At 45.9% G+C, this 26,850-nt stretch overlaps 1 protein-coding gene across 1 annotated transcript; it reads right to left on the bottom strand.

Moving 5' to 3' along the window:
- Positions 1-3,959: 3,959 nt before the first annotated feature.
- Positions 3,960-10,958, bottom strand: LOC103114451 (perforin-1-like). The gene is made up of 3 exons (XM_007524140.3): positions 10,863-10,958; positions 7,973-8,506; positions 3,960-5,666 (listed from the first exon to the last, which is right to left on the bottom strand). The coding sequence occupies exons 2-3, from the start codon at positions 8,500-8,502 to the stop codon at positions 4,538-4,540; spliced, it is 1,659 nt and encodes a 552-aa protein (XP_007524202.2). The 5' UTR covers positions 8,503-8,506; positions 10,863-10,958; the 3' UTR covers positions 3,960-4,537.
- Positions 10,959-26,850: the final 15,892 nt, after the last annotated feature.

Here is a 26,850-nt window from a genome sequence, read left to right as displayed (position 1 = left end):
AATGACCTATCAGCACCCTTCTGGAAAGGCTTGTAAGCCCCCAACAATAGTCCTGAGATGTCCTAAAAATGTTTGGCCATGATAACAACAGACAAGCTGCCTCTGCTCTCAGAACCACCACCACAAAAACTACAACATAAACGGAAACATCAGCACAAACATGAGTTTTGAGCTCAGATGAATTAACGTCAAAAGAAAAAAAGTTCAGGGAGACTCACAAGTAATTTAAAATTTTACTCCCTGCAGCTATCAAGAACAATGAACTCACCTTCTCTGACCCAGCTTGGACAGAGCTAGAAGGAATTATGTTAAGTGGACTAAGTCAGAAAGTTAAAGATGAGTATGGGATGATCCCACTCATCAACAGAAGCTGACTTAGAAGATCTGAAAGGGAAACTAAAAGCAGGACCTGATCAAATTGTAAGTAGGGCACCAAAGTAAAAACCCAGTGGTGAGGGGTAGACATGTAGCTTCCTGGGCCAGTGGGGGGTGGGAATGGGCGGGAGGGATGGGTCACGGTCCTTTGGTGATGGGAATGGTGTTTATGTACACTCCTAGCAAAATGTAGACATATAAATCAGTAGTTAATTAATATGAGAGGGGGAAATCAATTGTATGTCTCAAAGGTTCTCAAAAGACAAACTGAATCTTTTTAATAGATAGGCTACGTGTTTGATATGCGGACTCTCTCAAAAGCCTAGACCAAGTAGATTAGAAGCTTCCAATAGCACAGCTATATACAAGATACTGGGTACTGTACAGCAAACCATAACAAAGGGACTTTTCAAAGTTAACCCAATTAACAAATAATGTGATGATAATATTAACTATTGATTGTCTTTTTGAACCCTAAGACAGCAGGAACCTCACATCTTCACTATAGAGCCCCTACTTCCCCCAGTCCTGGCACCCTTGGATAGGGCTCACTTTCCCGTATGCTTCTCCCAATCCATACCAAATAATATTGCATCCGCCGATCACAACCTAACCAAAGCAACGATTGCCATCTCAACATGCTTCACCTCAGTGTGTATCCAGAGACTTCACGTGTGGAATGACAACCCTTCAGCTTCATTACTCGGGTGAGACCTTTCCTTTTATAGTACACTCTAATTTCATCTCAGGTAGTTCACTTTCTAACAAAGTCCCATAACCTAGACATACACCAGTTTCTGTGAGAGAGAGCGTATGTGCACACGTATCCATAAACTACTGCAAAATATATACCTGAAAGCAGGATTACACTAGAGTTTGCAGTGAGTACCTCCCTAACACTTCCTCTCCACTATTCCAATCTTGGGATCCATGATTGCTCAACAAATTGTTTGGCTTTGTATGTTAACTCTCTTTTCAATCACCAGGTTCCAGATGCCACCAGGATGCTGGCTAGGCTTCCCTGGATTGAAGACCCCACCAATGTGTCCTGGAACTCAGCTTCCCCAGAGACACACCTTACTAGGGAAAGAGAGAGGCAGACTGGGAGTATGGACCGACCAGTCAACGCCCATGTTCAGCGGGGAAGCAATTACAGAAGCCAGACCCTCTACCTTCTGCAACCCTCAACGACCCTGGGTCCATGCTCCCAGAGGGCTAGAGAATGGGAAGGCTATCATGGGAGAGGGTGGGTTATGGGGATTGGGTGGTGGGAATTGTGTGGAGTTGTACCCCTCCTACCTTATGCTTTTGTTCACTAATCCTTTCTTAAATTAAAAATTTAAAAAAAAAAAAAAATTTACTCCCTGCTCAGTCCCCTGCCACTGGCCAGGGTTTCAATATCTGCCCACTAGGCTCTCAAAACTGCTGGCTCCAGCTGTTTCTGCTGCTGCCACCCACATGGGCAGCCACTGCCATCCAGCTGCACTGGTGGTAGCTGCTGATGAAGCCCACTCCAGCCTACTGTTCAACTCTTGGCAGTCCAGCATGCCCAGCTTCAGCCTATCTGATTCCAGTTAAACCCCTGCTGGCAGGTTAAACCCACTCCCAGTTTATGTCAAGCACAGTTCAACCTGTTCCTAGTTCAATCCACACGCCATTCGGCTTGCCCAGTTTCAGCAAGGATCTCTGCCTTTATGGTGCCAAACAGTCCTAGTGATGCCTATCTCCCTGAATTGAAAAGATTTTTGGAGGAGGACCATGACAAATTCAGATAACACCTGCAAGAAGACAGCAAAAAGAAAGTAGAGTGCACAAGGTAAAGCAAAATAACCCACCCACAAAAAATAAGCAAAATTAAAAGTACTAAAAGAAATGAAAATGACATAAGAGGATTATGGGAAAGCATCATAGGAAACAATTGTGTCATGGGGGTACAAGAAAGAAAAGAGAGAAAGAGAGAAAGAGAGAGGAGAGAGAGAGAGGTAAATCCATATTTGAAGAAATTTTAGCTGAGAATTTCCCCCAAATTAAAGAGTTAGACTACCAGAACCAGTAGGCTCCAAGAAAAAGAAATCCAAATGTAAGCTCACTAAGGCATGTCAGTTTAAAAGTTTGCTAGAGAAAAGTAAAGTCACCTAAAAAGGAAATTCCATGAGACTGTTAGCTGAATTCTAGGGCACGTCCAGAGATCTCAGTGAAAAATGTCTCCACTCAAAAACATTTTATCCTGACAGACTATAAATCAGCTTTGAAGTAGACACAAAAAGCTTTTCAGACAAGCAACAGCTCAAGGAATTCATCACCACTAAGCTGAACATCCAAGAAATACTAAAGTGGTTGACATGAAATGAATATATAGACTCACTTCATCTATAAGGTGGAAACAAAGTCAGGAAACAAAGCACAGTCCAATGAAGTGTATGGACTTGGGCGTCAGATGGAGGCTAAGAAAGAACTGGGATACGGGGGGCCCAGGGTGCTTTGGTGACTTTTGGTGATATTAGTGATGGACATGTGTGGGTGATTCAGTTTTAAGAGGGTGAAAGTTGCATTTAAACTAAGGCTATCTAAAATAATAATAATAATAATAATCTTTTCTTTTAACTGTGTCTTTCTATGAAAACCGAAAACCAAAGCCCAGGGAGCTGAGGGTCTGCTGCTGGTCCTGACCCTGTGGTTCTGTCAGAGTTGCCCCCTGGGCCTGGCCCCTCCAGCCCTCCTCTCAGTACCCAGGGCTCTTGCTCACTCCAAGTTTTTGCTCCAGGCAGGACAGTAGCCAGTGTGAAGTCCAGGTTTCTCTTGTGTGTGTTTGTGGCCCTGTTGGGAAAGGTGGTTTCACTGGACTTTCAGGGCTCACCAGTCCCTCTCATCCCACTTGGAGATCCAGGTCAGTGAAGAGCCCTGCTGGGAGTTTTGAGATGAGGGGTCCACACAGTTACAGGAGCTTAATTTGCAAGGGTGTCAGAGAGGAAGGAGGTCAGTGCAGGCCCCTCTGAGCCCATCTGACAGCCCCCCACAGCCACAGGCTGCCGTGTCTGAGAGGACACCAGGACACTTGCACTTGCTCTGTGGGCCAGTGTCTCAGGCACAAGCAAAGGCCACCTCATCTTGTGTCAGAACCTGACACTCTGGGGAGTATTTCATGCCCAGGTCAGAAAGCCCTCAAACACGCTTCCTAGAACCACTGCTACTTGTCCAGAATGGGGGGCAGGGGAGCTTCCCAGCCTGGCAATGGGTGCTGTTAGAATTAGGCTTTCCCACACCTATTGTTCTGTGCTAGTCACAGCCTGCACACACGACTTCTATCTAGGGCTTGCCTCTAGGGGTTTTTGTTTAACTAAGGGAAATGCAGGGTCCAGCTGCAGGAAACCCTGTTCCTACAGGAGCCGGTGCAGCTGGTGCCGGATGCAGATCCCCTCCAGACAGGACTCAGTCTTTGGGCCACCACAGTCCTCCCCCTGCCCGAGAGTCCTCCGTCTGCAAGCTGAGTGTCCACTGTCACTCAGCACTGAGCTAACGCTGCTGTTCCTTAAACCAGACAGTTACCAGGAAAGGAAATGAGTTTCAGTCTCCACATTTCCAACAAAGGTGAAAAAAATAGTTTATTTCCATCATCTGCATGCCCACAGGTGAAGCATATGTACAGCAGCACAGTTTATCCCCAGGGCTGTGTTTGGGCCTCAGCCTCTCCTGTCACAACCACCGCCATCATATCACCTTTCTGGGTCCCCTGTCAGCAAGTGGAAACAGCGACAGGTCAGGACGGGCCTTGTTGTCCGGGCAGCAGAGCCTGGTGGGCAGAGAAGTCAGCGCAGTGAGGGCGGAAGGGGTGGGTCTAATCTGGTGAGGGACTCTCCAAACGACAAGGAGCAGCAGAGGAGGAGGCCTACAGTGGCAACAAGCATCTGGGTGGGCATGGCGGTGGCTGTGGAGCAGTGAATTTAGGACGTGGCCCAGCCTCAGCTGATTTAGGGGGTCCAGGACATCAGAGAGCTGAGGCAGTTTGGACAAGGAGACTCAGCTGGCCCACAGACTCAGCCTCCTCACTGATTAACAAAATGGTGCACCTTGCCATCTGCTTTATGAAAACTGGGAAGTCAGCCAAGCCTCTCCTAGCTCCCCTGCAAGCCATATACCCTGGTCCTTTCACAGCCTGCTGTTCTCACCACACCGCCCCACTCCGGTTTCCTGGAGGCTCCCCCAGAAGTCCACGGGGGGCATAATCCATGCAGGTGGGCCCTCCCAGGTGAGGCAAGCACTTGGCTTGGTAGATGAATTTTAGGCGACCATGAGAAAGGTTGCAATTCACTTCATGGGTCCCAGACTGTGGAGACCTGTCACAAGTGCCCAGAAGGTCATCGTCCCAGCCATGGTCTGCATCCCAGACCTGCACCCTCAGGGGACCCCCAGTGGACAGAAGCACATCGCCGAAGTCCACCCGTATTCTCCACGTGGGGTTGTTATTGTTCCATATTGTGTCAGTCCTCCGCTCCTGGCCTCCAAAGAAGACCTTTAGATAGGCATCAGTAGCAGTGGTGCTATCTCCCCAGAGACCTGCCGCCATGAAATTCATAACCAGCAGCTGGGCCATGCCTCTCTGCCGGGGACAGCAGTCCTGGGTGCTGACTGCTGAGCCGTGGCACACACACTGGCACGGGTCGTGGGGACTCTTGTACTGCCCAGTGGGGCAGGGCCGGCTGCAGTCCCTCCAGCGTGCCTTGTGCAGAATGTAGGTGCTCACAGCCTGCCTCAGTGCCTCCCGCCTTGGGTCCTTATTCTTCAGGAGAATGTGCAGTGGCTCCAGGGTGTAGCCCACCAGGCCAGGATTGTCCAGCAGTGAGGCCACCCACTCAGTGAATTGTTCAGGCCCAGCCTGCTGCCCAAACAGCATGTCATGTATGGAGGTATGGTTGCCACCCACTATTTCAGAATAGCGTTCCCGGTAGGCCTGGTGGAAGGAGGTCGCCATCTTGTGCTGCTTCTTCTTCTCCTCACAGGCCTTGTATTCAGATGAGCTGGTGGCTTTGCCTCCTATGCTGACCTGGGCCTCAACCTCCAGGCAGTCTGCCACCTCGTCTGCCGTGAGCCCTTCCAGGGCCAGCTCACAGGTGCGCATGGCAGTCAGGGAGGAGAGCCGACCACCCAGCTCCATGGATCGGATGAAGTGGGTGCCATAGTTGGAGACGAGCCTGATGTAGTCACTCTGGGTGGAGGCATTGAAGTGTGGTGGCAGGGCCTTGAGTGCTGTCTTGAAATCACGGTGGAGCGGGGGAGCATGTACCAGGCGGACACTGATGGAGAAGAAACACATTAAGTGGGTGAAGTAGTTGTCAGAATTTCCCCATTTCATATCTTCTTCAAGGTGGTACAGGACAGTCTGTTAGTGAAAGAACCTAGAATTTGAACCCTGATGGTCTGGCTTTAAAGCCCAAGCTCTAATCTACTCATGTAGAGAAGCTAGTGGACACAATACTGGGTACACAGATACCTAAGTATTTTGTATAACTTTTTTCTTTTTGCTTTTTCTTTAGAAAATAAAAGTTTTTTCCTTTCTTTTTAATTTTTTAAAAATATTAATTAATTAATTAATGTTTACCAGGGCACTGCTCAGTTTTTAGCTTATGATAGGACTGGGGATTGAACCTGGGACCTCAGAGCCTCACTCATGAAGGTTGTTTGCAGTACCAATACACTATCTCCTTTTCATGTTCTTTTTTTCTTTCTCCCTTTCTTTCTTTCTTTTTTTTTGCCTCCAGAGTTATCACTGGGGCTTGGTGTCTGCACTACGAATCCACTGCTCCTGGTGGCCATTTTCTCCCAGTTTGTTGTTGTTGTTGGCTAGAACAGAGAAAAATAGAGGAGGGGAAGACAGAGAGGGAGAGAGGCGCCTGAAGACCTACTTCACCACTTGTGAAGTGATCCCCTTGCGGGCAGGAAGCCGGAGGCTTGAACCAAGACCCTTGTATGGGTCCTTATGCTTAGTACTATGTGTGCTTAACCCAGTGTGCTACTCCCTGGTACACTCATTTTCTAATAACAGAATCGTTGACACTGGGCTGCAGGCCTCCTCCAATCTTGGAAGTGTTCCCTGTGACCTTCTTCTGCCTATCTCCTGGGCTAAGCCTTGTGTGCCTGGGCACTATGGCTCTGGCCATGCAGACAGAAATAGAGCCTCCTGTCTGAGGTGCCTGTAATTGTTTCTGAAGACTGTGCATGACTCCCTAGGTCCCCAGGGACTGGGGTAGGTGGGTGGCTGTTATTTTTGGCACCTCAGTCTTAATTTCCAGCAGAGAGCATGACAGATACAAATAGTGATTGAAAGGATGAATAAGGCCTATTGGCAGAAAGGACCAGCTGGTCTTCTATCTTTTGATAGAGACCGAGAGAGATTGAGAGGGATGGGAAGGAGAGGAAGAGAGAAAGGGACACTGAGGGGGGCTAGGCGGTGGTGCACCCAGTTAAGTGCACATATGACCACACACAAGGGCCCAGGATTGAGTATTTACTCCCCGTCTGGAGGGGAGGTGCTTCACAAACAGTGAAACAGGGGCACAAGTGTCTATCTTTCCGTCTCAATTTATCTCTGTTCTACCCAGTGAGACAGAACCAAAAAAAGGGGGACTAGGGGGATGGCCACCAGGAGCTATGGATTTGTAGGGCCAGTGATAAGTCCCATTGATAACCCAGGTGGCAAGAAAAAGAAAAAGAGACAAGGACAGAGAGATCTACAGCCCTGCTTTACCACTTGGGAAGCTTTCCCCCTTCAGTAGGGCTGAGGAGGGAGCCTGAACCTGGGTCCTTGTGTATGGTAGTCTGTGCACTCTACTGAATGTATAAACACCATCTTCCTCGACCCCCTAAGCTATTTTCTTGCCTCTGCTTCTACAGAAGATTGGCACTGCCCACAAAGAGAAGATTGGGTGCTCATGGATCTAAAGGGCCCCATGTTGAACTCTGAGGCAGAGTCCTGTGATGTCTCCCCACTGTCCTCTCCCTGAATCTTTCAAAAAGTGACCACAGGGAAGAGGCCACAGGGTACTGTGCCACCATTGTGAGGATCAGAATTGCATTCTATTCTCTCCTTGTGAAAGCAGTCCTAAGTCCTCACCGTGACATTTCAGAGTTTTCAAATTGCTCTGAATTTCCAAGATTGATTTATGGATTTCCCCACCAGGTTATCACTGGGGCTCTGTGCCTATAATGGCTTCATTGTTCCCCGTGGCCATTTTTTTCATTTTTCTTCCTTCCACCTTCTTTGTCTGTCTGTCTTTCTTTCTTTCTTTCTTTCCTTCCTTCCTTCCTTCCTTCCTTCTTTCTTTCTTTCTCTCTCTTTCTCTTTCTCTCTCTTTCCTTCTTCCTTTCTCCCTTCCTTTTCTTTCTTTTTTATAAAGACATGGGAAAGAGAGACAGAGAGGAAAGACACCTGCAGCACTGGTTTTCACTGTTCATGAAGCCCCCTCACCCTTGCAGGCAGGTTCCAGCAGCTTCACCCAGATCTACCCACATGGTAACAGGTACCTTCTACCAGGTGAGCCAGCAACAAGGCCCTTCACATACTTTTTGTTCCTATCCCCTCCATCCCCACCTGCAGTCTCACCTGTAGAAGTGACACTCCAATACATCTTTGTTGAAGCTGTACTGGTCTTTGTGGGTCTTTTCAGCTGCAAAGTTAGCAGCATTGGAGTGTGAGCCGGCCATGGTCACTTGTGCGTTGGCGCTGGGCTTAGGATTCAATTCCAGGCCTGCTTTCCAGTCATTGCGGATGCTCTGAGCTGCATCCCGGGCCACACCCTCAGTGGAGCTGACTTTAGCACTGGCCACCTTGCGCTGGCAGTTTGAACCCTGAGCCCGCCAGTCGGCGAGTGCCAGGGGAAGACGCTGGATGGCACCATTCTTCAGGTTATTTGTACAGAGGGTGCAGGTGCCATCACGTCGCAGGTAGCGCTGTGTGTCCACAGGGAAGGAGCCTGAGCGACGAAGACTGGTCACATCCACACCCTCTCCTGCCACCCAAGAGCCAGGGACAAAAGACTTGTGGCGTTTACACTCAAAGTGGGCGGCTGTGTTGCAGAAGTTTGGGGTTGCTGTGGGCACCAGAAAGAAGAGGAGGAGCAGGGGGGCTGCCATGGAGCTGCAAAGACAGGGGGCATCAGATTCCTGTAGACTGTGGGCAGAGGCATGGAGGATGGCTAGGTCACATGGATATACAGGGGACACTGTGCCTCTCAGGTCATAGCCTGTCAAAGCTGGAACAGCCTCTGCAAACCTGGTTCACACCCCACATTGTATAGATGGTCTCCACAAGGGAAAGTGACCTGCCCAAGGATGTACAGTCAGGTGGAGCCCTCCCTAAGAATTGGCCGTGAAAGCCCTAGTGGGGATCCAGACTGACAACCCTCTGTTTCCAGACTCTCCCTGTGACCAGTGCTGCTCCTGTGGGGATGGGGAGGAGGGGGTGTGCACAGAGGATTTGAGGAAGGAACTGGAGACTCTAGAGTCTTTTTTTTCCTCTCAGGCCCAGAGCAAGTTGTGCTTTCCTATTCTTAACCACCTCCTCTCACTCTGTCCTGTTTGCTGTCTCTCTCCCTCTCTCCCTCTCCCTCTCCCTCTCCCTCTCCCTCTCCCTCTCCCTCTCTCCCTCTCCCTCTCCCTCTCTCCCTCTCCCTCTCTCCCTCTCTCCCTCTCCCTCTCCCTCTCTCCCTCTCCCTCTCTCCCTCTCCCTCTCCCTCTCCCTCTCTCCCTCTCTCCCTCTCCCTCTCCCTCTCTCCCTCTCCCTCTCCCTCTCCCTCTCCCTCTCCCTCTCTCCCTCTCCCTCTCCCTCTCCCTCTCTCCCTCTCCCTCTCTCCCTCTCCCTCTCTCCCTCTCCCTCTCTCCCTCTCCCTCTCTCCCTCTCCCTCTCCCTCTCTCCCTCTCCCTCTCTCTGTCTCCCTCTCCCCCTCTCCCTCCCCCTCCCTCTCCCCACTCCCTCTCTCCCTCTCCCCCTCTCCCTCTCTCTGTCTCCCTCTCCCTCTCCCCCTCTCCCTCCCCCTCCCTCTCCCCACTTCCTCTCTCCCTCTCCCTCTCCCCCTCTCCCTCCCCCTCCCTTTCCCCACTCCCTCTCTCCCTCTCCCTCTCTCCCTCTCCCTCTCTCCCTCTCTCTCTCCCTCTCCCTCTCTCTCTCTCTCCCTCTCCCTCTCTCCCTCTATCCCTCTCCCCCTCTCCCTCCCCCTCCCCACTCCCTCTCCCTCTCTCCCTCTCTCCCTCTCCCCCTCTCCCTCCCCCTCCCCCTCCCCACTCCCTCTCCCTCTCTCCCTCTCTCCCCCTCCCCACTCCCTCTCCCTCTCTCCCTCTCCCTCTCCCTCTCCCCTCCCCTCCCTACTCCCTCTCCCTCTCTCTCTCCCCCTCTCTCCCACTCCCTCTTCCTCTCTCTCTCTCCCACTCCCTCTCTCCCTCTCCCACTCCCTCTCTCCCTCTCCCACTCCCTCTCTCCCTCTCCCACTCCCTCTCTCCCTTCCCCTCTCTGCCTCTCCCTCCCCCTCCCCTCCCCTCTCCCCTTCTCTCTCTCTCTCTGAAATGCAATCACCAGTTTCCCTTTGGGTTTCACATTGAGTCTAACAGAAGAATGCCCACCTGAATTCTAACGTGAAATCACTGAGGTGTCTGCACCCTTGACCCCTGTAGGGACGGGCCTGTGAGTTTGCTCTCAGCTCTCCTGATGTTCCTGTCTCCTCTTTGGCCCCACCACTGAGCTCTGTGGGCTTCTGCCAGGGACTGTGAGTTACCTATTCTCTCATTGGACAAAAGTTAGTCAGATTCCCCTCATCCATTTTCAGGGAGCTCTGAAGTCTCACTTGGGTCTGTTTATGATCTGGAATCTTTCCTCTCCACCCCCAACTTAACTGAGCTTCCTTCAGGTCTTTGGGGGTCTGGTTTGCCCAGGGCAGCAGCCTCTGTGGTAGATAGTGTGTTATGGGCACAGGAGCTTCCCTCACTGGAGCCTGTGCTTTACCCAAAGGAGGGACTTGCTGGTGGCATTTCAGGCAACATGGCAGCCCCAGGAAGATAGAGGGGAAAGAGGATCTTGTACAATGTGCACTTAACCCAGTGCGCCACCCCCTGCCATAAGGAGGATCTTGTAAAGCCTCTAGAATCACCATACTTGGCAGGTTAGAACAGCCCCTGACCTAAATCTAAGACATCCAGTCTACATCCTTGCACTCATCTTGGTTTTTCCCAGGAAGTCTATTTCCAGCTTTCTAGAAGCTTTGATATCCGCGTTTGAAGAGCCTTAGAGACTCTGCATCTAACCTCTTCATTTTATATACGAGAAAACTGAGGCCCAGTGTGACATGAGGCCAACAGTTAAAGATGGTACTCAGTCTGGAGCCCACGTTTCTTGCTGTATGTGCCACAGAACTTCCTGCTCCATCAGCCTCTGCCCTGGAAGGAGGAGCCTCGCTTATGTCTCTCTGTCCCCACTCAGCCTCCGAGTCCCAGACGCTGCCTACCTACTGTCCGGTGTTGAGTGGCTTCTATACAGACATCTTTTCTCCACAGGAACCTCCTGAAATGGTGGTGTCTGCCCCTCAGGCAGACTCACCACACAGCACATCACCGACCACTGTTTACCTCCTTTCTACTTCCTGTCCCGCCCCCCACTGTGGTCACAGGGCCCTACTCTCTCCCCCCAACCCAGCACCACTGGTATCCTCACCTTCTCATCCTGTCAGCCCTGCTGACAGCCCTCAGAAGCAAAGTCTTTGAAAATACTACTTTTTGGTTCCTGTTTGTTAAACAATTTGTCCTGCTTTGTATCTTAGCCACCAAGTTGCAGATGATACTATGATTTCACCCTGATCTCCCTGGGCAAAAGACTTCACCAATGTGCCTCAGAACCTCACCTCTACCCCAGAGCCCTATCGCACTAGGGAAATATAGAAACAGGCTGCGGGTATGGATGAACCAGTCAACACCCATGTCCAACAGAGAAGCAATTACAGAAGACAGACCTTCCACCTTCTGCACCCCAAAGAGAATTTTGGCCCATACTCCCAGAGGGAGGAGAAATGTTAGGGGAAGATGTCTAGAGGGCTCTGAACTCTAATTCCATTGGGACCCAGAGAGAGAAAAGGGAAAAAGGAAAGATATTTGGAAGTAGTAACAGGTGTAGGTATGACTTAGAAAGGAAGAGAAGGCAGAACCACAGGAAAAAATGGGTGAATATATAAAAATATATAGAAATAATAGTCAACCCATATCTGTGACCTTGTAAGAACCACTGCAGTTTCCAATGGAGGGAATAGGGACACAGAACTCTGATTGTGGGAATGGTGTGGAATTATACCCTTGTTATCTCATAATTCTGTAAATCAATATTCAATCACTAATTTTAAAAAGTTTAAAAAAAGAATTGAATCATGTTAAATGAAATAAGTCAGAAACAGAAGGATGAATATGGGATGATCTCATTCACAAGCTGAAGCTGAAAATCAAGATCAAAAGAGAAAACACAAGTAGAACCTAAACTGGAGTTGGTGTACTGCACCAAAGTAAAAGATTCTGGGGTCAATGGGGGGAGAATACAGGTCCTGGAAAAGGATGACAAAGGACCTAGTGGGGGTTGTATTGTTATGTAGAAAACTGAGAAATGTGATGCATGTACAAACTATTGTATTTATTGTTGACTGTAAAACATTAATCCCCCAATAAAGAAATTTAAAAAAAATTGCAAATATTTGTACCAGGTCCTTAGAACATCTATAAATTCCAACCTTAATCCCCCTCCATTTCTAGTGTTTGCATGACCTTGAGGGCTTTTAAGTTTACTACCTCTCTCTCACTGTCCATAGTGAACAAACTATGAAGGCCCAAGTCTCACAGCCCAGCACAGCACCAAGGACCTAGGGACCCAAAAAGCAAGATTTAGGCTGGGCCTGAGGGCTTCAAGATTCCCCTGCAGTGCTGAAGAGCAGACAGGCAGGGGCGAGCTCCCCGCTCTGACCAGGCAACAGGTGTGAAAACTAGAGTCAGGGCAGGGCTGGGCTGAAGCTTGAGCTCCACAGCCAGGCTGCCTGGCTTTGTGCAAGTTGACTGAGCACCGCTGTGTGTCCTGGTCAGCTTCTTTAACCCCAGTCTTCATAATAAAAGGGAGCCCTCACCACTATTGCAGACCCTACATGCCCTGATGTTCAGCGGAGTCCCTACATGTGAAGCGCTTGAACAGTGCTGCCCTCAGCAGGTGCAATGCAGGTGACCATCCTCCCTCCCCAGCAGTTGAGGTGGGAAAAAATTCACCTTGTTCCAGCCTCCTTGGCCACTTTCGGCCCCCATGTTTTCATCCAGCTGAGCCTAGGCTCTGAACCCCAAACAGACCTCAGCAAGGGTCTCCTTTTTCTCCTATTTTCCTAGTCAGTGGAGACAGGACATGCTGGCGTCCTGCACCCTCCCCAGTCCCGGCTCAAGTTCGGAGCCACTGGGTGCGGGATCCGCTGAGGACAGATGTGTAGGTGGAATCGAAGGGGTTTTTTTGTTGTTGTCTCCCATACCTGAGGTCACAGTGGATGGAATGATTCACAGGGCATCGTCTGGGGGGAGCACAATCTCATTTGTCTAAGGTGGAGACAAAAGGGGAAGTGGGGGGCCTTTCTCATGAGTTCACCCTCCAAAATGTGTACGTGACAGGAATCAATAGCCACAAGAGCCTGCCCCCATGTCACACCACGGTTGGCTCATCTTTTGGGTTTTTGTTATCTTCTTCACCCACTGTGTCCCCTGCTCTTACAGGAATGGGGCGAAGGCTGTCTTCTGGGAACTCGGTGCTGTTTCTTTCCCATGATATTCCCTCCATTCCCCCAGGAAATGAAGCTTCTCTTCCCCTTTCTAACCTCTGCCCTGGCCTGCCTTGGATGCTGAGGATGTAAGGAGTTAAGTTCTGACCATGCGAAGGCCAGCATGAGAATACAGCAACCCTGCAGAAATTCTTGAAGAAGAAAGGTGAAGTTGAGGAAAGCAATGCCACTTCCAGTTTTCTTAGGTTACTGTGTGACTCTAGTCTGTAGCATTTTAAAACCCTTTCAAGGTTACTTTCCTCTTCTACCAAAGGAGGACTTTATGGTTTCTAAAAATGCTTTCATTCGGGATTATGAGGTATGTCTTTAACAGGTTTCTGGTGACTTATAAAGTGGCTAGTGACCAGGAGTAGTGATGACCTCAAGGTTTCCAGCTGCTGTTTGGGGCCTACAGAACTGGCAACTGTCTTCGTCATTGAGACTTAGCACTGAAATATGCTTTGAGTGCACTCTACCTTCTAGGCATGCATTTTAAGGAGATCACACTTTGTGCAATTTTCTGACACCATCTGTAGGCTTCATTATTAATAACTGTTCATAGACCAGGCAGTTCATTCAAGTGTATAGTCTATGGCAGGGGAGATAGCATAGTGGTTACGCAAACATATTTTCATGCCTGAGGCTTCCAGATCTCAGGTTCAGTCCTGCTCACCACCATAAACCAGAGTTGAGTAGTATTTTCCTGGGGGGAAAAGTACATATGGTTTAAGTGTACAGTCCAGTAATTTTTATTATATCCACAGAACTGGGCAAGCACAACTTAGAACATTGTCATAGTCCCCAGGAGAAACTTGAATATATTGCCTGTCACTGCATATTTCTACTCTGTATAATATGCTTTCTGTCTTACAGATTTTCCTACTTGGGACTTTTCATATTAATGGAGTCATACACAGTTTGATGTTTCAAGGTCCATCCAAATTATAGTATGTATCATCAGAACCTCATTACTTTCTAAGGCTGAATAATATCCAAATATATGTATATATATATATATATATGTCCTACATAAATATATATTTCATAACTATACTTCCAACACTATTTCTCATTCATCAGCTGATGATTGCTGAGTCACTTCAACTCTGGGACCATTATAAATGACATGTAGAGCATTCAGTTTATTTTTCACATGGACATAGGCTTTCATTTGGCAGCTATGTACTTAGGAAAGGACTTGCTAAATCCTATAGCAACTGTAGGTTTAAGTGCTTAGGGGCGATTTCCCAACATGACAGCACACCTTATATTTCTATCAGTTGCCTGTGACGGTTCCAAGTTCTCTAAGTCATGTTCTCAGCTGACTTGTTGATTTAGCTCTTTTTGTGTGTCTGTAGGAGATTCTCATTATGCTTCTGATTTCCCCAGTAACTAACAACTCTGAACATTTGTTTCATTTGCTTAGTGGTCCTTTGTATATTTTTGGAGACGGGCATTTTAAAAATCTTTAGCTTGTTTTTCAGTTGAATTGTATGTATCAGCACATCCCATGTGTATATGCACATAGTTGTACATATACAGACATGGCCTCCATTGAGATCATTTTTGCTCTGCCAGCAATTCATGAATGAGTCTGTCCCCTATACAATTGTGTGATCAAACATTCGGATTTTTAAAGTTAATTTTTACTTTTGTATTTAATGTTTTACTTCTTTTTTTAAACACTCTACCTCATAAGATTACAAATTTCTCCTTTAATTTACTTATTTTATTAGTGATTTAATAGTGATTTTTTTCAGGACTATAATATAATACGGGTATATATCTATGCCACTCTCATCACCAAAGTTCTGTGCCCCCTCCCTCCAAAGACAACCATCCTAGTTCCTCAAGGTCTTAGAGATAGGCTATCTATGATTTTGTTTGTTTGTTTGTTTACTTTGTTTTCAAAAGCTCATATGTTTAAATCTCTAGGATCCACATATGAATGAGACCATTCAGTAACTGTCTTTTACTTCCTTACTTCACTACATGTAATCATTTCCTGTTTCACCTATTTTGTCCTGAAGGACACAATATCATCTTTTTTTTTCTTAATTTGTTTTATTTTTTAATTTTTATTTATAAAAAGGAAATACTGGAAAGACGGGCAGTAGCACAGTGGGTTAAGCACACGTGGCACAAAGCGCAAGGACCAGCATAAGGATCCCGGTTCGAGCCCCAGCTCCCCACCTGCAGGGGAGTCGCTTCACAGGTGGTGAAGCAGGTCTGCAGGTGTCTATCTTTCTCTCCCTCTCTCTGTCTTCCCCTCCTCTCTCCATTTCTCTCTGTCCTATCCAACAATGACTACATCAATAACAACAACAATAATAACTACAATAATAAAAAACAAGGGCAACAAAACAGAATAAATATTAAAAAAAAATAAAAAGGAGACACTGACAAAAAGCATGAGATAAGAGGCATACAACTCCACACCATTCCCACTACCAGAACTCCATATCCCATCCCATCCCTGATAGCTTTCCTATTCTTTAACCCTCTGGGTCATTTTATGGGATGCAGAAGGTAGAAGGTCTGGCTTCTGTAAATGTTTCCCCACTGAACATGAATCAATCCACATTCCCAACCTGCCTCTCTTTCCCTAGTGGGGCGGGGTTCTGGGGAAGCAGAGCTCCAGGACACACTGGTGGGGTCGTCTGCCCAGGGAAGTCAGGTTGGCAACATGTTAGCATCTGGAACCTGGTGGCTAAAAAAAGAGTTAGCATATAGATCCAAACAAATTGTTGACTAATGATGAACCTAAAGGCTGGAATAGTTCAGATAAAGAGTTGGGGGGGTCTCCGTTTTGTAGAGAGATAGTAGTCCTACTTTAGTTATATTCCAAAGGGTCTGTGACTATTCTAGTTTTTTCTTTTCTTTTCTTTTCTTTTTTTTTCCTGAGCCTGACATCTGATATGCAGGTGGATCCAACTTATTATCTGGGGAGATGATTTCATGGCTGGAAAAAGGACCAGAAATTTGGATCAAGGAAGAGAGTAGCTCCCAAATATGGGAAAGGTGTATAAACATTATTGACTGTAAACCCCATCAATTTGAACTGACCTGGGGCCCATATTCAGCTTAGGAGCCCGTGTGACCTCTGCGTTCCTGTAGATCTGAGCTCACATTCTGTGGTCATGAGTAGTGTTCCAGTCTTTATCCAGTGGTGGGCATTTAGGTTACTTTCATATTTTGCTTTTGTGAATGATGCAGCAATCAACATGGGTATACATAAATCCTTTTGAACCAGTTTTTTTCATGTGCTTTGGATAAATGCTTAAGGGTAGTATTGCTAGATCATAGGGAATTTCTACCTTTTTTTAATTTAAGAATTCTCCTTACTGCTTTCAATAATGGTTGCACCAGTCTATATTCCCATCATCAAAGTAACAGTTTCTTTTTCTCCACATCCTCACCAACACTAGTCATTTCCTGTTTTATTGATGTAGGTTATAATGCTACAAATGTCATCACTATGCTCTCTAGTCCTTAAAATAAGTAAACCACTCAAATGTAGTCATTTACATTTTATATTTAGTCATAGTAACATCTGAAGCCATTGTGCATATAATTCTTTATGTCCCTATCATGAATCACCCTCTTCTTGGTGCCTTGTATCTTGCTCATGGTGAGTTCATGCTTGACTATTCTCCATCTGTGAAAATCTTACAAATCTTAGCATAAAAATATTCCTTAAAGCAGATTTGAATTTGTTTCTGTGGGGAACTCCCTTGTTTTACCAGTCCACCTATTTAAGTTTTTTTTTTTTTATCTTTTATTTATTTTTTTAAATTTCTTTATTGAGGAATTAATGTTTTACATTTGACAGTAAATACAATAGTTTGTACATGCATAACATTTCTCAGTTTTCCACATAACAATACAACCCCCACTAGGTCCTCTATAGGACCTGTATTCTCCCCCACACGCACACAAGTTTTGTTTTGTTTTTTCTTTGACATGTGAAGCACAAACATAGGCAAGGTTGTTATGTGGTTGTGATGCTTTAGGAGACTCTGTTCTTCTACTATTCGGATCTGAGACTGAGATAAGCAAGTGTCTTTGTTGATTCCTTTCCTAAGAAACAGATAATTCTATCACATCTATCCATCTATCTGTCTTATTTATTATATCACTTTAGCAAAAATATTTTTATTGTTTTGTTAGGGAGATAATGTTTACAAAACATTTTTTGTCACATTGATAAAACTCCTTATCCTTCCATGATTGGTGTCTGCACACCACTCCCACTACCAATGTAGGTCCTATTCCACTTGTGTGCACTGGGTGCCCAATGTCCTCTCAACACCTGCCCCTGCCTCTCCCCAACCCCTGCTTCCCCAGTCCTAGACCTTACTAGAACAGGCCATACCTAGTCCAAACTTCACCCTGAATTTTGTTTTTCTTTCCTTGTTCCTTTACTTCCACCCGTAAGTGAGATCATCCAGTACTCACCTTCTCTTTCTGGCTTATCTCACTTAGCATGATTCCTTCCAATTCCATCAAGGATGAGGCAAAAGAGAATTTCATCATTCCTTACAGCTGCGTATATATACCTTAACTCTCTTAATAATCTGCCATTGGGCATCTGGGTTATTTCCATGTATGGACTGTTACAAATAGTGCTGCTAAAAACATAGGCATTACATAGATTCTTTGGATATGTTTTTGTGTTCTTGGATAGAACACTGAAGAGGGCAGGTCCATTCCATATATATATATTTTTTATTTATTTATTCCCCTTTTGTTGTTTTGCTGTTGTAGTTATTATTGTTATTGTTATTGATGTCATTGTTGGATAGGACAGAGAGAAATGGAGAGAGATGGGGAAGACTGAGAGGGGTAGGGAAAGAGAGACACCTGCAGACCTGCTTCACGGCCTGTGAAGGGACTTCCCTGCAGGTAGGGGGCCGGGGCTCCAACCAGGATCCTTACGCCGGTCCTTGCGCTTTGCGCCACCTGCGCTTAACCCGCTGCGCTACCGCCGGACTCCCAGCGGGTCCATTTCTAATGTTCTGAGGAATCTCCAGACCATTTCCACAGGGTTAGATCAGTGCACATTCTCACCAACAGTGCTCACCAGCACTTGTTGTTTCTGTTCTTTCTAATGTATGACTTTGTCACCTTCTCATCACTGTTTACTTTCAGAATTTATTTAGGTGTTATGTGTCAGGATTTCAGCTCAAGCCCACCTCCACCCCTTTTTTACACTGTATTGTCTGTTTCTCCCTTGGTCTGATAACCAGAGACTCTGATTAGCATACACTCTCAGGGCATCCATGATTTACCTCATGCTCCTGTTCGTACTTCTTTTGAGTTTTGTGTCCCTGAATTTTTATTGCTTACTTTATCTTTGTTTCTGTTATGTGCTATTATGTCAATATTTAATCTAGCCTTTCTTCTTAAAAATATTTTAATTTATTTATTATTGGACAGAGACAGGGAAATCAAGAGGGAAGGGGGAGATAGAGAGAGACAGAGAGACACTTGCAGCCCTTCTTCACCACTTATGAAGCTGTCGCCCTGCAGGTGAAGACTAGGGCCTTGAACCTGGGTCCTTGTGCTCTGTAATGCATGCACTTAACCAGGTGCACTGCCGCCTAGCCCCAATATAGCCTAGATGTTTTGTACCTGTTAGTTTTTAAAAATAGCCACTCTATAACATTTATATCATGATTATTTATGCAATAAATATTGAAGAGAATTAATATTGCTTGATTGATTGCCATGAACTATATTATTCTACTTGTTTTATTCCAAAAGAATTAAAAAAAAATAGAGCACTAGTTCATTTGCCTTACAAAAAAAAAAAGGATTTCTCTGCTCCCTATTTTAACAAAGAAATCTTAGTCCATGGTGACTAAATGTATTTTTACTCAGTTATCCCAATCTAGCACTAAGAAGGCATTTAATACTTCTGATTGAGATCCATCTCACCACATTAATCTCTATTGACCAGTAAAGTCTAACCCTGATATATAATATAAACAATTTTATTAGTTATGAAGATATCACGGAATGAGTAGCAGAAGTCAATCTCCTGCTTTTCTTTCTCTCTCTTCCTCTCTCTCTCTCTCTCTCTCTCTCTCTCTCTTCCTCTCTCTCTCTCTCTCTGTCTCTCCCTCTCTCTCTCTCTCTCTCTCTCTCTCTCTCTCTTTTTTTTTTTTTACCAGAGCACTGCCCAGCTCTGACTTATGGGTGGTGTAGGAGATTGAACCTTGGACTTGGAAGCCTCAGGCATGAGAGTCTCTGCATAACCATTTTCCCCACCCTTCCTGCTTTTCTTTAAATGGAGGACTAAAGTGATGGTTGTTATAAGGATAGCCTGCAGTGGGGATCTCACAGGATGCTGGTACTTACAGGAACAAGAAAAACATTAAGCTCCTCATGCTCTCCTCTCTCTGTATTTCTCTTCCAGATTTCTTAGTTGTCGTTTTGTTAATATTTATTTGTTGCTTAATGGGAGAGAAGGAAGTAGGTAGGTAGGTAGGTAGGTAGGTAGGTAGGTAGGTAGATAAATAAACAGATGGGGGGCCAGGAGCACCTGGTTAAGTGTCCACATCATAATGTGCAAGGACCTGGGTTTAAGCCTCCGGTCCCCACCTGCAGAAGGAATGCTTCATGAGTGGTGATGTAGGGCTGCAGGTGTCTCCCCATCTTTTTCCCTATTTATCTCCCCTTTCCTTCTCAATTTCTCTCTGTCTCTATCTAATAAATAAAATAAAATATAGATAGATAGACGATAGATAGATAGATAGATAGATAGATAGATAGATAGATAGATAGATAGATAGATGACACCAGAGCCTCACTCTGCCACATGTGATATTTGGAATCAAATTCTCCCCCTTCATGCTTGGAGATTCAGCACTTATCTACTGCACCACCTCCCAGGCCACACTTCTTAGACTTTCGTCTTCTCTTTGTCCTCTGCTTTATTCTTCACTGTTGCCTGAGTGCCTTCTTGACTCACTTGTCTGCTTCTGTGGCTGTTTGGAAATGACAGCTTCAGCCTTCCCAGGAGGTCTCACGCTCACTCTCTTGATTTTGTGAAGAGCATACTTGACAGTTGATAAAGAGCTTCACAGATATTACTTAACTGACACCTAACAGTGATGGAAACCCAATAAGGCGTATGTGTCTAGCATCAGAAACACAAGTGGCAAAGGAGGGACCTAACCCAGATGTTGTGGCTCCAGGCCAGTATTTTCTTAGGAGCCTGGCATACAAACAGCCTCCCTATCAATCCACATTCATGAAAAACTCCAACTGGATTCCTAACTCCTTATTGAGTTCCAAGATTTCTGATAATTCTAGTAAAGAACAGTAAGTCTGAAGTTTATCTATAAGTGTGATGGCTTTGGATTATAGAGTTTAGAAAATTGTTGTGGGCTTGTGAACGCTCTGAGGTCTGTTCTTGACCATGTCTGGGAGTTTTGTGATGAGTTGTTAGTGGTCAAATGCTTGTGAAAACATGAATGTCTCTCACTGAGCTCAACCCTGAGTGGAAAAAGAGAGAAAGAAGAGAGAAAAGAGAGGTAGAGAGAGAAGAAGGAGGAGGAGGAGAAGGAGTCTTGAGTCATAACCTCACTTATTAGTGCCTCTTTAGAAGAAATTAAGCACTGACTGAGACTTTTCCATCTTTCCTTTCAGCTAGAGAAGTTTCTTCCTAACACCCCCCTGTGTTTGACCTGCACAGTGAATTTTCTTGTCAAAACTCACACATGCCATCTTTTTTTTTTTATTAAAGAAAGGATTAATTAACAAAACCATAGGGTAGGAAGGGTACAATTCCACACAATTCCCACCACCCAATCTCCATATCCCACCTCCTCCCCTGATAGCTTTCCCATTCTCTAGCCCTCTGGGAGCATGGACCCAGGGTCATTGAGGGTTGCAGGAGGTAGAAGGTCTGGCTTCTGTAACTGCTTCCTCGCTGAACATGAGCGTTGACTGGTCGGTCCATACTCCCAGTCTGCCTCTCTCTTTCCCTAGTAGGGTGGGTCTCTGGGGAAGCGGAGCTCCAGGACACATTGGTGGGGTCTTCAGTCCAGGGAAGCCTGGCCGGCATGCCATCTTTTTTTAAAGATCAGTGTTATGTCACAGAAAGTTTCATGAGAGAGAGAAGTCATAAAGCACTCCAGTACATGTCACGCATGTCACGCTGAAGATCAAAGAGCATCAGGTGTGCCAGTCTTGCGGTCTGCCTGTTGACTATTTGCATAGTCTCAAGACTGATGACGTCTTCACTAAAAACCAACATTGTGCTAGGTGCCACTAGGTGTTGTTTATTACAGAGTAAAATGCAAAAACTCAGAAGAGAGAATGCCATCCCCAAAACAGACTACCATCTAGAGAAGCTCCACTGCCTTGATTGAGCTTACAGTCTTAGGACCCAGAATGCCTGGTTAAAACCCCTGGCCTTCTACTGATAGTTAATAAGCAACCTTGAATAGATGCCTGGCTTCTTTAATTCTAGTCTCCACACGTGTAAAATTAGGGCAATCATTGTTTCTATCCAACTGAACTCCTACAGAAATTAAACCTGGTGATGTATGTACAGTGCTTGCTAAAGAATTTTAAAATTTAAGTGAAAATTAGTTCATTGCCATAAAAATCTTAAAGGAGGTATAGGATGTGTGGTTTAGAAAAAGGAGTCATAGTGTCCTGTGGTGACTTTATGTTTGGTTAACATGGTGTCACCAGAATGTTCTTGAAAGATTCGGAGGTGGTGAAGACAGTGAAGAACTTTTCATTTTTTTCTTTTACTGGAGAACTGCTTAGCTCTGGCTTACAGAGGTGGTGAGGACTGAAGAGAAGAGGTTTTCAAGGAGAGGACTAGCAGAGCAAAGGCAGAGAGGCTAGGAAGAGAAACTCACATCAAAGAAATAACTTTGGTCTATGGATAGGTTTAGTGTAGAAGGTACAAATGGGCAGGGATTAACGATAATTATTACTAGGAAAATCACCTGCTTAACACTTGTTGTCTGCCAGAAAACTTAAGTGCTTTATATAGACCAATGGAGTTAACAGTTAATGGTAGCTGTATATTTTCCTCATGTTAGGGAGCTATTCTCTCCCCTAATCCAGCTTTCTAACCCTATTGTCAACTCTGATATCATCTCCCCAGACAATACTTTCAGTCCACTTGCACGTTAGCTATCTGGCTCAAGCAAAAATTACTAAAATCATGGGCCCCTTGGAGCATACCTCAAGTAGACTTCCTAGTTTCTTCCCACACAAAGACCTCTAATTTTATCTGCTCTGTTCATATTTTGGGTTCCTGTTTATTAAACATTTTGTCCTGCTTTATCTTACCACCTTTCAGCCACCAAATTGCAGACATTACTATGATGCCATCCTGACTTCCCTGGGTAGACAACCTCACCTATGTGTCCCAAAGTCTCACATCTCCAGAGCCCTATCCCACTAGGGAAAGATAGAAACAGGCTGGGGGTATGGATCAACCTGCCAACATCAGTGTCCAGTCAAGAAACAATTACAGAAGCCAGACCTTCCACCTTCTGCACCCCAAAAAATGTTGGTCTATACACCCAGAGGGATAAAGAATAGGGAAGCTTCCAATGGAGGGCATGGAATGCAGAACTTTGTCCTTATCCAATAATAAATAAATATTTTATTTAAAAAAGAAAACCAACAAATAAGTAAAATAAGAATGGGAGTGTCTTCATACTTTTCTTTCTTCTGTTGTAGGGAGAGAGAGAGAGAGAGGAAACAATAGCTGGGACTTGAACATGAGTAACGATGGAGTAAGATTTTTCTCTAGTCAGTCTTTGCAAATGGAAAACAAAGCCTCACCTGGCTTCTCTGCTCCCTTCTCTCTCTGACCAATGCCTTGGGGCTATCGTCTCTGTTGTAACTGCTGTATACCAAGCTATTTTCTACAGACTTTGTTAGGGAGAAGAACATGAGAACATAGCTGAGAGCTTGGGCTAAAAGGCGAGGAAATGGCTGGGTGGTTCCACGTCTGGAGGGATCAAAGGCAAAGTTAAGAAACCAGCCAGGGTCCCTCCTATAAAGGGAAGTTTTGAGTTTCCAATCTTTTGTCTGGAAGTTTTGTATAAAGAAGAGAGACCATCAGCAACTCTTGCTGACAAAGCTGATAAGAACAGCAGAAGCCAACAGAAGTTGGGGCCATTCATGAGAAACTGAAGCATGAGATTTTCTAGAAGCTGTGAATCATCAGACCTGGGGAGAAGTAATAATTTGGAGACTTAGAGACACTGACAGGAAGTAGTCTCCTGGGATTTAGATAATGGCTTATCAGTTATACATTCTTTTTTTATTATTCTGCCACCACCCCCCCCCTTTTAACCAGTGGTTAAGAAGCTAATAAGATTACAGCATGTAGTTCCATACTACACCCATCACCAAAGTTCAAGGGAGGAGCCCCCACCTCCTGAAAGTTAAAATGTTGTCAGTATTGGCTTTCTATGTGGTGAGTGACAAACTAGGTTTTTGTCAGTAACAACCTCACTCATTTCCTGCAACCCCTTGGGTGTGATGTAGATGGACTTAGAGAGGTTTTGTAAGGATCATTTCTCGAAAGTCTTCTAAGCTGGGGATTATCTCAGATGACCTGGGTGACATCCTGCAGCAAAGACATGTCAGAGATTCATTCTGTTCCCTTCTCTTTATCAGCTGGACTACATAGTGTCAGAAATAAATTTCATCTGTTTACCCCAAGAACACACTCAGGAGACTTGAGAAAGGCAGGAAGCGAGACAGTTTATTTGATTCTGTAGAATCATGTTGTTGAGGGACAAGAAATACCTGTCCTGGCATGACAAATTTTTAAATGTTGGGGAAACAAATGGCTGGTCACTTTGCCCCAATACATACAATGTGCTGGCCCAGCCTGGGTCTACCATGTTGTCACATGCCAGCTACAGAGAGCACCCAAGTGTTTATTTCCCAACGCTCTTTGAAACTGCTCTGTTCTCCATGGACTGGATAAAGAGCTTCATAATCTTATCAAGATTGGCTAAGAGAAGAGAGGGAGAATGGGGCAGAACTTTTTTCTAGGCTAAGATGTGACCTTTTGTACATAGTTAACACGAGATTCTTTAGCAGCCGAGGGTTTCAGATAATCAGTTGAATTATTGCTGTGTTTTTTTCACAATATATATTCTTCACTTCTTACAGTGGAACAAAAACACATAAAGAAATAAAAATCCAATATGGCTCAATGTATTGTCCCACATAGTAGGGACAATTGAAATGGCCCTGTTGCAGCCACATTAACTTAGTAGTTCAACAGACTCATCCAAGGACACTATTGGTGCCTTGTTTTTCCTCAGGCCACTTGTGGTGGTTAGCCTCCTCCTCAGATTTATCCCCACTAAATCACAAAGTGGCTTCATGAGCTCCAGGTAATGCAGGCTTGCCAGGGCGCCCATGGCCAGAAGTCCTCTCTGGTCTCTGCTTTTTAAACGTTTCATTATGCATATGGAGAAGGGGTCAAGTTATGGTTACGTTGAACATCTTGGTTCATAGACCATCTGGCCCACAGCCATGTGCTGAGAGCCAAGATGGGAAAAGGGGGATGGGGACCCTCCCTAATCAGCCACCCAATTCTCAGAGAATAGAGACCTTGTTTTAAGTTTTTGCACTTCGCTGAGTGCTGAGTGGAGGCTTGGGTTCCTGGTACAGAGTGACATGAGGAAGAGGGGAGAGTGAAGAGGAGGATGTTATTGCAGAAAAAAAGGAGAGGACAGGCTTATGGAGAGTGAGTGTCCTATTTGGTTCCTAGATTGAGAAAAAAATGGGCTCCTAATCATATTCTTTTTTTTAATATTTTATTTTATTTATTTATTCCCTTTTGTTGCCCTTGTTGTTTTATTGTTGTAGTTATTATTGTTGTTGTCGTCATTGTTGGATAGAACAGAGAGAAACGGAGAGAGGAGGGGAAGACAGAGAGGGGGAGAGAAAGACACCTGCAGACCTGCTTCACCGCCTGTGAAGAGACTCCCCTGCAGGTGGGGAGCCGGGGTTCGAACCGGGATCCTTATGCCGGTCCTTGTGCTTTGCGCCACCTGCGCTTAACCCACTGCGCTACAGCCCGACTCCCCCTAATTATATTCTTTTTATTCTTTCTCTTCTTCTCCTCCTCCTCCTTGTTCTTCTTCTTCTCCTCCTCCTCCTTCTTCTCCTTCTCCTTCTTTTTTCTAGTATTCACTGAGATTTCACAGTTCCAGGTTCCAGGACTGGGGAAAATATAGGCTCTATAGTGGAAATGTGAGGTTCCTGCTGTCTTAGGGTTCAAGAAGGGAATAGATAGTTATTGTTATCATCACATTATTTGGTAATTGGGTTAACTTTGAAAAAATCCCTTTGTTAGGATTTGCTGTATAATATCCAACATTGTCAGGGTTCTCCCCTACAGGTAGTCGCGAGGAGGAGAGATCTGGACCAGCCAGACCCCCCTTCTGGGGCTGAGCAGGAGGGAGAGTGTCGACGACTTGAGAAAAGACACCACACCAAGTTTGGGAGTTCTGTCAAGGCAGTGAAAAAAAGACTATTTTTTATAGGCAGGGGGTAGAGGCAGGGATGGGAAGGTAGGGTGAGATGACGTTAGAGGTGGTGTGAGGTGGTGTCACCGTCAGTGGGGCCTATGCTCTTTACGCATCATCAGCTGGAGGGCAGAGGTGAATTTAGGTATGGCCTACAGGAAATGCTGTGTCACTTTGAGGAAGTTAGTGACCATCAGCGAAACTTGAGCCAGGCTTACAGAATGTCTGCTGGGCCTAGATAGGGGCCAAGCAGACCCCAACATATCCCCCTTCTGTTTTTGTAATGCCAGGTCGCATAGCTCCTGTCTTAGGTTGTCACCACACCAGTGATCTTACCCGTCATTGGATACCATGCCTCTGCTGACTTCTGGATATTGGCTCCATGACCTGTCTTAGGTTGTCCCAGTCTCTCTGAGATCTTACCCGTCATTGGTCTACTGGAGTGCTGGAGAGGGTTCGTAGCCTTCAGGCTACAGAGTCCTGAGTCGGTGATAGTGGACCTCAACCTGGTGAAGCCGTATTTCCTCGAGCCTTTGCTGGATGAACTGTGCGCTTTTATTGAGCAAGCAAGGCCCCACGGTTAAGAGGAGGAGAAGGAGAAGGAGCGGAACTAGAAAGGGGAGGAAATAGGGTAGCAGGCCATGGAGGCCAGTCCACAGGGGGTTGTCTTGGGACTCTCTCCTCCTCTTCTCAAGATCTTCTTGAAGCTTCTTTATCTTGTCTTGGACGATCCCAGACTGGTTGGCATAGAAACAGCACTTTTCCCATGATCTCATTGAGGTGGTTGCAGGCTTCTGGAGGGTTACCAAACCCTCCGTCACACATCCTGGGGAGTGTCGTCATCACGCTCAACAGGAGGGCTTCATTTTCTCCTTCTAATTCTGTGGAGGAAGCAGAGGGGAGGTCCTCAGGGCCAAGAGCTACCCTGGAAAGATCACTGTCATCTTCCCCCTGTTGGGGCAAATATTTTATATTTCTGGCCGGTATCCATATTGGTCTTTTTTCATTTTGGGCGAGCACACATCCGAATCCTCTACCTGCTGTGAGAATTGGGTCTGGCCCTCTCCAGGCTCCAGTGAGCGGGTCTTTCCACCGGACCCAGATTGAGCTATACGAGACAGAGGAGGTCCAAT

The sequence above is a fragment of the Erinaceus europaeus genome, chromosome 1, assembly GCF_950295315.1.
Source record: "Erinaceus europaeus chromosome 1, mEriEur2.1, whole genome shotgun sequence".
In the NCBI taxonomy this organism is placed as follows: domain Eukaryota; kingdom Metazoa; phylum Chordata; class Mammalia; order Eulipotyphla; family Erinaceidae; genus Erinaceus; species Erinaceus europaeus.
The sequence above is the reverse complement of the archived record's forward strand: the minus strand, read 5'-3'. Positions and strand labels throughout refer to the sequence as shown.